The sequence below is a fragment of the Corylus avellana genome, chromosome 5 (genome assembly GCF_965113065.1).
Source record: "Corylus avellana chromosome 5, dhCorAvel1.hap1.2, whole genome shotgun sequence".
In the NCBI taxonomy this organism is placed as follows: Eukaryota; Viridiplantae; Streptophyta; class Magnoliopsida; order Fagales; family Betulaceae; genus Corylus; species Corylus avellana.
Genome location: NC_142494.1, coordinates 21,256,699 through 21,270,523, shown reverse-complemented (window position 1 = coordinate 21,270,523; position 13,825 = coordinate 21,256,699). Strand labels below are relative to the sequence as shown.

General features: G+C 40.0%; 1 protein-coding gene and 1 pseudogene across 1 annotated transcript; both read left to right on the top strand.

Annotated features, from left to right (window-relative positions):
• The first annotated feature begins 598 nt into the window (after positions 1–598).
• LOC132182010 (L-ascorbate oxidase-like) lies at positions 599–2,869 on the top strand. The gene is made up of 5 exons (XM_059595223.2): positions 599–889; positions 992–1,084; positions 1,192–1,404; positions 1,489–1,683; positions 1,782–2,869. Exons 1-5 carry the CDS (start codon positions 599–601, stop codon positions 2,742–2,744), a joined length of 1,755 nt encoding a protein of 584 aa, XP_059451206.2. The 3' UTR covers positions 2,745–2,869.
• Positions 2,870–10,603: 7,734 nt separating this feature from the next.
• On the top strand, positions 10,604–13,789 carry LOC132182009 (endoglucanase 8-like; annotated as a pseudogene).
• Positions 13,790–13,825: the final 36 nt, after the last annotated feature.

The window sequence follows — 13,825 nt, the reverse complement described above, 5'->3', positions numbered from 1 at the left end:
TCGTATAAGAGTATGCTAAATATAATTTCTCATTATTTTAATACAAAATATTTCTCTCAACTCTATCATCTCTGTCTTTCATTGTATTGGAACTGTGTTGAAATTTCATAAAAAATGCATGTGAGGGTAATTAAGAATTTATATTTTTGTAAAAAATAATATTTAATTGATATAGGGAAATGTAAAAGAATCTATTGCGAATATATTTCGATAAAGAAGAAAAAAAATAAAAAAAAGAAGTTATATTTCTTAAATTTAGAAAAATCAAATGAAAACCGTTGGAATTTAAATGCTCTTAACACGTGATCCACAAGTGCAAAGTTCACATTCTACCTAAATATTAAATAAATCTAGTGTTGAGAAAGTGCATGTGAGTTGGTTACTTCATATTAATACCTTCACACTGCCAAAATGACGATGTGGTCGACATATCACGATCAAATAGCTTTCATTTTTCTTTTTCTCAGATGCATTAGATTTTTATTACCCGTTCATATGTACCAGACTCAAATTTGGACGATACAGTACTTCCTATATATAGGTGAGCTATCTTGTAATGAAATTTCATACGAGCTTTATATTTAGTAGAATTCCAAACATGGCAGAGTCTCTACAGTTTAGAAATTGTATGTGTTTGCTAGCCTTTTATCTCTTTTCTTTAATCACTGTCCAAAGGGTTGAGGGCCTTGAGGCAAAAAATCACTTTCTCGAATGGGAGGTCAAGCATGCCTATAAGTCTCCCGATTGCTTCAAGAAGCTAGCTATAACAATCAATGGGAAATCTCCAGGGCCTACCATCTATGCACAACAAGGGGATACAGTCGTTGTTAATCTTACCAACAGTTTGCCTACCGAGAATGTTGCACTCCATTGGCTTGGAATCCGACAGGTACGTAATATGGTGTCATTTGTTCCATTAATGTACACCTTTTCAACTTAGCATTGAACCATTCTTCTTAATGTTTTAATGTTTGTCTGTGTGTGCATGCAGATTGGAACACCTTGGAGTGATGGAACTGAAGGGGTGACTCAATGTCCAATCATGCCAGGAGATAACTTCACATACACGTTTGTAGTTGATAGAGTAAGTTCTTAAAATTACGCATGCAAAAAGATCCATTCAGATTTTCAGTATATTAATAATTTGGGGATTTTTTTTTTTTTTTTTTTTTTGAAACTTTGAAAATATAGGCGGGAACATATCTATACCATGCGCATTATGGACTGCAAATATCAGCAGGGCTGTATGGATTCATTATTGTTTCAGTACCTGATAGAGTTCGTGAGCCCTTTGTGTATCAGCAAGATGAAAGTATCATTCTTAAAGACTGGTACCATAATAGCACTTACGAGCAAGCCACGGGCTTATCTTCCATACCCTTCAGTTGGGTTGAAGAGCCACAGGTAACAGATCCAATTAGTGCCAAAACCATAGACATTGAGTTTGATGCTAAGTTGCTAATGATGTTCCTTAATTAATTTTTGCAGTCACTTTTGATAAATGGAAGAGGAAGGTTCAACTGCTCTCTCCTCAATGAAAGTCCAACCTCAGATTCGAACATTTGTAATGAAAGAAATCCAGAATGTTATGATCGCTATAGTTTAAACGTACACTACGGAGAAGCTTTTAGACTGAGGATTGGCAGCTTGACTTCTCTATCAGCTTTGAGTTTCGAAATTGAAGTAATATTGAATTTCCTGATCCATATCCCAAACTCCAATTATTTATTTATGATGTGTTTTGCATAATTAATCTCATGATCATATAACTTATCATGCAGGGCCATAATATGACTGTTGTTGAAGCCGATGGGAACTATGTTGAGCCATTCGAAACAAAAAATCTATACATAAATTCTGGTGAGACATACTCAGTGTTAGTAAAAGCCGACCAAGATTCTTCAAGAAACTATTGGATCACTACAAACGTGGTTAGCCGGGAACCCTCAACCCCAACCGGTCTGGCCATCTTCAATTACTATCCAAACCCTCCCGATAAAGACCCTCCAACGGTTCCAACCACAGGCCCTCTCTGGAACGACACGGCTTCACAATTGGCTCAGAGTCGTGCCATCAAAGCCCACCATGACTTTGTACACAAACCGCCTCTCATATCAGATAGGGTGATTGTGCTTCTGAACACACAAAATTTGATTGATGGTTATTACCGTTGGTCTTTGAATAACAGATCTCTTGTCCTTCCCCACACGCCCTACCTCATTGCACTAAAAGAAAATTTCACCGATGCCTTTGATCAAAACCCACCTCCGGATAGTTATGACATTCATAATTATGATATATTTAGTGCTCCCGGTCCCGACAATGTAAATGCCACATCTAGCAATGCCATTTATAGGATAAGTTTCAATACCACAGTGGATATTATACTGCAAAATGCAAACACCATGACCCCGAATCATAGCGAGACACATCCTTGGCATATGCACGGCCATGATTTCTGGGTTTTAGGTTATGGAATGAATAAGTTTGATAAGGAAAAAGATCCAGAAACATACAACCTCAAAGATCCAATCATGAAGAATACGGTGCCTTTATATCCATACGGATGGACTGCTTTGAGGTTTCAGGCAGATAATCCTGGCGTCTGGATATTTCATTGCCATATTGAGCCTCACTTGTTCATGGGCATGGGAATTGTGTTTGAAGCTGGGGTAGAGATGGTGGGAACGTTGCCCACATCTATTATGGGATGTGGTGAAACTAAACGCTTGATCAGGCCTTAGATTATTCTCCTATATATATGGTGTTTATATTTTCCTTATTAGATTATTCTCCGTATATGTGTGATTGTAATCAAATCCTTGTGATTTTATTATCTTATTTATGTTGTATATATTCACCTACCACATTTTCCCTATAAATAAGAATAATTTGTATTGTAAGCATCAATCAAGTAATAAGAGGATAATATAGCCATTTGGTCCATAGTCAATCGAAACTCATTCGATCGCAAACTCTCATCGCAAGGTTCCGTTTGAAAGCGATTTTTTTTTTTTTCTGTTCGAACGCGACTTGGTGCTTTCGTTTTATTTTGATTTCCTAGTAAGGTTTGGACATGTTTTTTTTTCTATATAAACTCACTTAGCTAGGATGGCTTGTTTTCAATAAGAAACACTCAAATGTTGGGATTTTTTTTTTTGGTCTCAAATTTGTTTATTGTTCTTTGTTTTAAGACGAGTTGTTAGTTTTGCGTGTCATTGGCCCATAACACTTTTTTCTTCTTCTTTTTTTTTTTTTTTTTTTTTCTGAGCCCATAACACATTGTTAATTTTCTCAAGCTGATATTCTATGTTTGTGGGCTTAGCATATATACCCGTTGCAATATTAGCGAGAGAAAGAGAGAGACCTGTGGATCGAGTAGGGCTGTTGAGCGAGGCCTAACAGAGGCTTCTCCAAGTAGGAAAAAAAAGTAAAAGAAAAACTAAAAATTCATGTCTTTCAAAGTGTGCGAGAGAGATTTTCTCTTATATATTAACCCGAATTTATAAAATCAGAGGTTTTTTTGTATTATTTTTAACAAGGAAAAAAACTAGAGTCCAACAACTTCAAAGTTAATTGTCTAATTGAAAAGACAAATAATAGAAAAAAGAAAAAGAAAATTCCATTGACCAACGAGTATAATGTTCCTTGAAGGCCGGCTAGTCGGCTACCCTTCTTTCAAACTTAAAAAAAGTAGACAGTACCCTTTGGTGAAAGCACTTTTCAAATCCCCGGAAAGCAAACCCCAAACAGGACCCATATTTTCCATTGGACCTTCTAGTCTGCTACACCAGGTAAAGCTGACTTCGCCAATTTTCGTGCCTTGCAATCTCTTGGAAATCCAATTCTTGAAATTTTATTATTCAGGAATATGCCTATAAAGTTATCTTAAGTCTTTGTCTTTCAATGATTTTTCTCTCTAGGGCTTCCGAAAACCTAGAGGAGAAGCAAATTTTCTTCCACCACAAACTCATCTAGTCTGTGAGTGGGAAGGTTATTCTACGGATCACTATTGTCTGTATTGGGATTGGAGGCACTATCTAGAGGCATGGCTGAGGAGTTGGAGGCTTTATGGGGAAAATTTTCTTTGACGGAAGAAGAACAAGATGGGCTTGAGGTGGCAGAGGAGGACGTGGAAGAGATCACGGCCAAAGGGTCTCATTGTCTGGTAGGAAAGCTTATCTCTGACAGATTCATTGGAAAGAGAATCATCAGGGCTAAGTTGATAAGAGGGTGGAGGCCGACTGGATCACTGGAATTCAAGGTGCTTGGAGAGAATACGTTTTTGATGGACTTTGAGCATGAATGGGATAAGATTAGAGTTATGGAGGGTCGTCCATGGATCTTTGAAGGTCAACTTTTTTCGGTGGCAGAATATGATGGTGTCACGCCACCAAGTGAGATGAATTTTGACACGGCGGCGTTTTGGGTTCGTATGTATAAGCTACCACTGTCGTGTATGGGAAGAGAGATGGGATTTAAACTGGGAGCAATTATCGGAGTTGTGGAAGATGTCGACACAGATGATGATGGCATTGGCTGGGGCGAATTTCTTCGTGTGAAAGTCCAAGTGAACGTCCTAAAACCTTTGCCGAGAGGGAGAATACTTAAACTGAAAAATAAAACTTTGTGGATCCCTTTCCAATATGAAAAGGTACCCAAGTTTTGTTTTCATTGTGGGGTTATCCGCCATGGAGTTGGGGGATGCGTGAATGAGGAACTTCGTTGGAAACATGGAAAACCAAAGGAACCGGAGTATGGGCCGTGGTTGCGAGCAGGCTCGCCCAAAAGGCGTTCGGATAATAGAAGGGGCAACTATGGCGAGGATGAGTTTTTCCATGAAGAGGACAGCTTTCATGGCTCTGCATCGGAGTCACGGCCAGCTATTTTCCGGCAGGCGAGAGTTTCAACCTCAGACAGTAACGGACGCCAGAAAAGGAAGGAAACACGGAGCGAAGAAGGTGGGATTTCATTAAATTCCGCTAATTTTCCTGGAGCTGTAGCTGGTGATTTCCCTGGTGGGCAGCGTGATCATTTAATGCAAGATATTCCAGAGAAGGAAGCGCTCGGTGATCAAGGGAATCTACGGAATGTATCCGTTACTTCTCAATGTGGAAAGAACGTGGGGCAAAAGGGAGAGAAATGCGGAGAAAAGATGCGATTGAATGAGCAGAACAGACAAGCTGAGAAGGGAATGCTGGACACGGACGGAAATTATGGACATAAAACCCATCAGGCCACATCAGAAGACTTTTATGGGAATGCAGTTTCTTCACCAACAAAGGAGAATGTTGGGCCTTATTCTCACGTGGGCGATGACCATCTCTCACCAAGAGTGGAAAATGGGCTGGTAGGCCCAAGGAGTGTGCCAATTCGCTCATGGAAAAAACGAGCACGAGAGAAACAGGGAGATGGTACTGCAAGGGCTGATCGGACACTAACCTTGGGGAAAAGGCATGCAGATGACGATGGGAATCCAGAAAAAAGGGAAAAAGAAAGGAAAAAAGGAAAGAAGGTTATGGAGGGGGAACGCAATGCTGAATTTTTGATGGCGGTGGCTGATGCTCAGCCCCGCCAAGAGCCATGAGTATACTTAGTTGGAACTGCCGGGGGCTTGGGAACCTCCGGACAGTTCGTGACCTTTGCCGATTGGTAAAGGAAAAGAAACCCAGTTTGGTTTTCCTTATGGAAACCAAACTTACAGCTTCTCGGGTGGAACGTTTAAAATTTCAGTTGGGATTTGGAAGCGTTTTTGTCGTTGACTGTGTGGGAAAGAGCGGTGGTCTAGCTCTCTTTTGGAAGGATGATGGAGTGGTGGAAATCCAAAACTACAGCCGCCGTCACATCAATGCTACAATAAGGAGTGAATATGGGGCACAACCTTGGACCTTAACTGGATTTTATGGCAATCCCGACGTTTCAAAAAGAAAAGAATCTTGGAACCTCCTCCAGCATCTCCGCTCATTATCATGTAATGAGTGGATGTGTGTGGGGGATTTCAATGAAATTCTCGCAGACTCGGAGAAGGTAGGTGCTAATAAAAGGCCTAGGTGGCAGATAAGGGCTTTCCAACAAGCAATGGAGGCATGCCAACTCTATGATTTGGGATTTGTGGGCCCAAAGTTCACTTGGAGCAACAAGAGGGAGGAGGGGCACTTCATTATGGAGAGATTGGACAGAGCTATAGCCAATCCAAAGTGGATGCAAGCATTTCAGAACTATGAAGTGGAGGTATTGGCAAATCGATCTTCAGACCATGCCCCAATTTTTGTACAATTCCATGTAGCAATGCGTAGCCAAAGGAGAGTAGAAAAGAGGTTTTTTTATGAAGCTGGATGGGGAAAGCAGCCGAGCAATAAAAACTTAATAAAGTCCGTATGGAGCGTCAACAGCCCAGGGCCAAATCCATGGCAATCATTCTCAATAAAAGTGGAGAAGTGCAAGAGGGTAATTAAACGGTGGCAGGTTAAAGAGAAAGGGCAGATTGACCAGCAAATTCAGAAGAAAACGGAGCAGTTAAAGAACCTACAAATGGTGGAGTCTCAACCGGAGGGAGAGAAAATTCATATGTTGCAGCAAGAGGTGAATGAATTAATTGAAAAGGAAGAGCTGCAGTGGCGACAACGGGCAAAAGAACACTGGTTGAAAAATGGAGATAAAAACACAAAATTTTTTCATGCCAGTGTGAAACAGAGGCGTCAAAAAAATAAAATTCTCCGTATTGAAAATGAAGAGGGGATTTTATGCTCCACACCTGCGGATATTGTCGAAGCCTTCACGGATTATTTTCGGAATTTATTTTCTACATCTAATCCAAGGGGTCGAAGGGAGTGTCTTGATGGGTTGGAAAGGAGGGTTACTCCAAGCATGAATGAACAGCTAGAGCGGGAGGTCACAAGGGAGGAAATTTGCGGCGCTATCGATCAAATGGGGGGTCAAAAAGCTCCGGGACCGGATGGTTTGCCTGCCTGTTTTTACCATGACAATTGGCCCACTGTTGGGGAGGAGGTATGTATTCTTGTTAAAAAAATTTTCGAGTCGGGTACGTTGAATTATGATGTAAATCTTACCCATATTGTGCTGATTCCAAAAAAGAATAATCCTTCTAAGGTTTCAGAATTTCGACCTATTAGTCTTTGTAATGTGTTATATAAAATTATTTCAAAGACATTGGCTAACAGGTTGAAGGTGATTCTTAATGATATTATTTCTCCCTATCAAAGTGCGTTTATCCCGGGAAGGCTCATCTCGGATAACGTGTTGGCGGCGTATGAAACTATGCATTCTATGCATTCCAGAATGTGGGGGAAAGTAGGATATATGGCTCTTAAATTAGACATGAGCAAGGCGTACGACCGGTTAGAATGGTGTTTTTTGGAGGAGGTCATGAGAAAAATGGGTTTTGGTGAGAAGTGGATTGGCCTTATTATGAAGTGCATTTCTTCGGTGAGGTACTCCATTATCATTAATGGGAATCCAGAAGGTAACATCCAGCCAACTCGGGGTATTCGGCAAGGGGATCCCATCTCCCCATATCTATTTATTTTGTGCGCTGAGGCCCTGAGTACTCAACTATTGCATGCGGAACAAAATGGATGTCTCCGAGGAGTTCCTACATCACCAAGAGGGCCACGATTGAATCATCTATTTTTTGCGGACGACAGCCTAATTTTTTGTAAAGCCACAGCACAGGATTGGCAACGACTGTCATTAATTTTGGAAGGGTATGAGGAGGCTTCGGGCCAACGGCTGAATAGGGATAAAACGTCCATCTTTTTCAGTCGGAATACACGAAGGGAGGTTAAAGATCTTATTATTCGATTGGCAGGGGTGCCAGTCACCCAAAGGTATGACACATATTTGGGACTTCCAGCTTTAGTGGGAAAGTCTCGAATTAGAGAATTTCAGAGCATTTCAGAGAGAGTCAGGCGACGGGTTACGGATTGGACGGTGAAGCTCCTCTCACAAGCTGGAAAAGAGATCTTATTAAAAGCCGTAGTTCAAGCTATTCCCACATATAGCATGAACATCTTTTTGCTCCCAAAAGCCTTATGTAAAGAGATCAATGGCATTATGCAGAAATTTTGGTGGGGGAATAAGGAGAATGAGAAGAAAATACATTGGATGAGCTGGGAAAAAATGGGTCGTGCAAAGTCACAAGGGGGGTTAGGCTTCCGTGACCTCCAGGCTTTTAACAAGGCACTTCTTGCTAAACAATTATGGAGATTAATAACTCAGCCAGACAGCTTGGCCTCCAAAATTCTAAAGGCCAAGTATTTTCCACATGGTACCCTTAAGGAGGCAAAAGTGGGCAGTAGACCGTCTTTGGCTTGGAGAAGCATGCTTGCGGCTAAGGATTTATTTTTTGCAGGCTTAATTTGGCGTATTGGGAATGGAGAATCAGTGTCAATTTGGGGAGACAAATGGATTCCCACTCCATCTTCTTATTCTATTCAATCTCCTTGCCGAATCCTCTCAAGAGAAGCAAAGGTGTGTGAATTGATTGAGCCGTCATCTTCAAGGTGGAATATTCCTCTGATCAAGGAGATATTTTGGGAAGAAGAAGCTGAGTTAATTAGTGGATTGCCACTGAGTAGATATAACAAGCATGACAGATTAATTTGGAAGTTCACCAGCTCTGGAGAATTTTCGGTGAGAAGTGCATACTATTTGGAGCTCGATAGAAAGGCAGAAAATTGTGGTGGAGGCTCAAATCAATCGAGGCTCAAAAATATTTGGAAGACTATATGGGATTTGAGGGTGCCTAATGCTACGAAGATGTTCATATGGAGGGCATGTAATAATATCCTCCCCACAAAAGCAAACCTTAAAGCTAGAAGGGTGTTGGAGGATGCTACGTGTATCTTTTGCACTAGAGCAAGTGAGACAGTTTCCCATGCACTCTGGGTCTGCCCAGCAGCGCAGGACGTATGGAGCACAAGCCGCAGGTCACTGCAGAAATGTGCTTGTATGGAGGACGAATTTCTGGAAATCTTTGAGTTTTTGTCTTGCAGGTGCACCACGGAAGAGATGGGAATATTTGCCTGTACTGCTCGGGATATATGGAAGAGAAGAAATGACGTCATACATGGTGGGCTTTTCAAGCACCCAAAGGCGTTGGCACAAGAGGCAGAGACACAATGGCAGCTATGGGAAAAATCTGTTGAGCAGCAGGAGGACCAAGCCGAGACAGCACCCAACGAGCCTGCTCCTTTCCTGCGGTGGACAGCGCCAGCTTACGACACATACAAGGCCAACTGGGATGTGTCGGTGAAACCAGTTTCCAGGAGGTATGGAGTGGGCATCATCGTTCGGGACTACATGGGCCATGTGTGTGCAGCCTCATGTTTTGCCTTCGAAGGACGTCCGGACCCTACAGTGGCGGAGGCGATGGGGGCTCTTTGCGCCGTGGAATTTTGTCGGGATTTGGGCCTCCAAAATATTATGTTGGAAGGGGACTCCAAAACAGTGGTCCAAGCTATTAGAGGAGGGGCAAATTGGTGTAATTTTGGCCAAATTATTGAAGATATCCATGCTATTTTGCCGGGTTTCAGGAGCTGGAGAACGGAACATGTACGCCGTGCCGCCAACGAAGCAGCTCATGGATTGGCAAGGGCAGCTGAAATTACGGGGGTTGATAGAATTTGGATGGAAGAAGTCCCGGAGGTTGTCCATGATATAGTTGTTTTAGAGCAATCTGCTCTTATTGTTTAGAGCTGTTTTAGCTCTTGGTATTTAGAGCTTTATGCTCTAGATGTTGTATTTCCCCAGATAATTTTTGAATGAGATGAGTCGTTTATTCAAAAAAAAAAAAAAAAAAAAAAGTCTTTGTCTTTCAAATATATAAAACGATTATATGTTTATATAAAATAAACTTAATTTTATTAAATTACTTTTAAACAGTTAAAAGATCGATGGTCATTAACTTGGAATTAATTTGGTGAAATTCATATATTAATTATTCAAACAGCTTCTAGTCAACGGATCGATCGACACTCAATATTGAATATTGAGTATTCTATACATTGGGTGCATGTCAATCCGTTGAGTGAAAAATAAGAAATACATTGGACTACTCATTTTCAAGAGTGCTCGGCCGGGATTATGCTTAATGGCCTCACCAATTTCTCTCATTAATTCGCTAATTATTCAACAGAAAAAAAAAAAGGGAAATCAATTGGTCTAGCTAGTCTCTATAATGAAATTTTAATGATTTAATTTATTATATTCTAAATAATTTAGAAAGCTTTTGGGGGCATAGGAAATACATTGATATATATATATATATTAAAAATGAGGATATAAATGTACGTTAGTCAATGAAAAAGAGCAGCGGAAGCATGATACTACGTAAAGGTTCTCCGTCCTCGTTGCGATTCACGAACTCAATCATCCAAATACACTGTAACCAACATTCACCGGAAGGGACTCCACCATTGGTGCATGAACAGAATTCTCTCTCTCTTGCTAGCTTGTCATATATATAGGCGTAAGTTTAAGATTAATTAACGAGCGGCTTCAACATTTGTTGTTTTGCGCAGAGAAAGAGAGGGTATAGATGAGTAAAGTTCAAAGGTTGTCCGTTTGGGTGGGGATGATAGCAATGGGGATGGTGATAAAGGTGGTGGCTTCACATGATTATGGGGATGCATTGTCGAAGAGCATATTGTTCTTTGAAGGCCAGAGATCAGGGAAGTTGCCCCCTCTCCACAGGATGACTTGGAGGAAGGATTCTGCTCTTCGTGATGGTTTTGGGATTGGTGTAAGTCTCTTCATATGTATATCTCCCCCCCTTAAAATATTACTACTATTTGATCAAAGCTTTTGTAAATGGAAGATTAGCAAAACAAGTTCCAAACAAGATCTAGTGGTTCTCATGACTTGTTCTAAGTTATCATTAATTACAATTTTATTCTACTAAAAAGTTGTGATTGCACTTCTCTATTTATTTTGATTAATCAAGATTGGCTTCTTTGACCGGCTATAATTGCATTTGACCCCTTCAAGAAATATTCATAGTGAAATTAAAATCAAAATAAATTTAATGCCACTTTATTTCACTAGCTATATCTTAATCCTTGTGTTCCTGATTTAATCTTTTAATTATTCGTATAATACTCTTGAAATCATATGTCATTGATCAGTATATTTAGTTTTTGTAACTCCTTATAACTAAAATACTCAAATTGAATTAAATTTATTTAAAGGGAATATTTTACATGTCTTTGGTGCCAACCAAACGTGATTATGGATTCAATCTTGAAGAGTAGTGTTCCCGTAATAATGCAACATGCATTCGTCAAACACAGTGAGCTTTTGATCATGAATGATCTCGCTCCTAAGTGTATCAAAGTAGCCATACACTTCACATTCCTCTTAGATTGGGAGTCAATGTTATATGCAATCGTGACTTCAAGCTATTCAATTCACAGTAGTTTATTGAATAACAACTTAGTTGGTGTAGTTCGATCAGTGCATTGTAACCACACCGATACATCAATCGGAAATCTCAACTTCCATGATCAAAATAATTCATCATGAATGATATGTTAGTCTTATAAAATGAAATTCCTAATCTTGTCATTGACTATGAACTAGGGTTTATAAGTCATGACTCATGAGGTATTATGACTTACATATTCTATATAAGTAATAATCTCATTAATACACATAAACCATATTTAACTTAACTTAAAGGACTACGACGTTTACATGAATGTTACATAATTGATTATTTGTGGATGAAATTGAGGAACATTTTCAAGTGATCATTTCAGGTTGATTTGGTTGGAGGTTACTACGATGCCGGCGACAACGTTAAGTTCAACTTCCCAATGGCATTCTCAACAACCATGCTTGCCTGGAGCGTTTAGAGTTTGGAAAATTCATGGGTTCGGACCTTTCTCATGCTCTGGACACCATTCGATGGGCCACCGACTACTTTCTCAAGGCCACAAGCATCCCTGGCCTTGTCTTTGCTCAGGTCGGTGAACCATACGGCGACCACCAATGTTGGGAGAGGCCTGAAGACATGGACACCCCCAGAACCCCCTATGCACTCAGCAAACAGTTCCCGGGCTCAGAGGTTTCGGCTGAGATTGCTGCAGCTCTTGCAGCCTCTTCCATGGCGTTTAGGCCCATTGATCTTGAATACTCGGCAAGGCTTCTTAAAAGGGCAAGAATGGTAACGAGAGAAATACAAGATACTATAATTCTATTTCATGTTCATTTAACAAGATTGACGTGACGCTATTTTATGGCTGTATAATTAGGTCTTCGACTTTGCCGATACGTATCGGGGATCTTATAATGACAGTCTTGGCCCGCGGGTGTGCCCATTCTATTGTGATTACAGTGGCTACCAGGTGTGCTAACGCGCCAATTTTATTTATTTTTACACACTTAGATATATTAAATGGCCAAAATTAGAAATTTGAGAAACTCAAATTTTCTAAGGATTCGAGGGGATCTGGATCCGGTAAAGTTGGTGATCAATATTATATAAATGGGTGCATGATCTCTTACAGGATGAATTGATTTGGGGAGGTGCATGGTTATTTAAGGCAACAAAGGAGGCTAAATATGGGAATATGTAGTAGAGAATATGCACATGATACTGGCGAACTCTGTTGGCTATGCCGAATTCGGCTGGGACACAAAGCACGTCGGTATTAACATACTTGTTTCCAAGGTAACACCATTAACACCCTTTCTTCGACCTCCACAGAGAACCTTGAGCTCTGCTCATCACTATATATATATAAATTTTATTTATTTAATTACCCTGTTTATGCCCTTTTTGAGTTGGCAGTTGGTGATGAATGGAAACTCCAACTCTGAGCCCTTTATTTCTAATGCGGACAAGTTTGTGTGTAGTGTATTGCCTGAATCACCAACCATTTCAGTCTCATATTCTCCAGGTACTTTTTTTTTTTTTTTGCATTTAAGTTCACTTTGTTGGATCAGGATTTCATGTAATATATATCTCGCAAATGTAGTAAAAAGAAATAATGAATAAAATAAAGGAGTAATATGTATCCGACAGAATACACATGTAACATGTTGTTGTTCCATTTTAGTGCAATTAACTTAATTCCTTTTATTGATATTAATTATCATTGAAATTGATTAGGTGGGGTTTTATTTAAATCGGGAGGAAGTAACTTCCAACATGCAACAGCGTTGTCATTTCTTCTTATTGTCTATGCTCGCTATTTGAGTCAAGGAAAAAGAGTGATTCATTGTGGTGAGGTTGTCGCCACCCCATTTAGGCTCATCCAAGCCACAAGAAGCCAGGTATATATATATGCATTTCAGTTTCCATGATTGAAGAGATCGATCTGATGATGGTTGATATATATATATATATATATATATATATATATATATATATATATATATATATATATATATATATATATATATATTATATGGATGGTGGGATATTTGGTGTAGGTGGATTATATTCTAGGAAGCAACGTACCCACTGAACATGTCATACATGGTGGGATATGGCAAGAAGTTTCCCCAGAGGATACACCATCGTGGGTCGTCATTGCCTTCCATTGATGAACATCCAGGGAGAATTGATTGCGAAGGTGGAAGCACGTACTTTAGCAGCAACAATCCCAATCCAAACTTGCTTATAGGGGCTGTTGTTGGAGGACCTGACATCAGGGACTCCTTCTCTGATTCTCGTGCTGATTTTGTACAATCGGAGCCAACTACCTACATAAATGCTCCTCTTGTGGGACTCTTGGCTTACTTCAAATTACATTCAAACTCGTAGATTGTTTTCTTAATTAGGGAAAAAAAAAATCATTTG

Bases quoted from the DNA above. Each gene is read 5' to 3' on its own strand.
- LOC132182010 (XM_059595223.2), top strand. From the start codon at position 599: ATGGCAGAGTCTCTACAGTTTAGAAATTGTATGTGTTTGCTAGCCTTT. The intron at 890-991 runs GTACGTAATATG...GTGTGCATGCAG, and splicing joins ATTGGCTTGGAATCCGACAG to ATTGGAACACCTTGGAGTGA. The intron at 1,405-1,488 runs GTAACAGATCCA...TAATTTTTGCAG, and splicing joins GTTGGGTTGAAGAGCCACAG to TCACTTTTGATAAATGGAAG.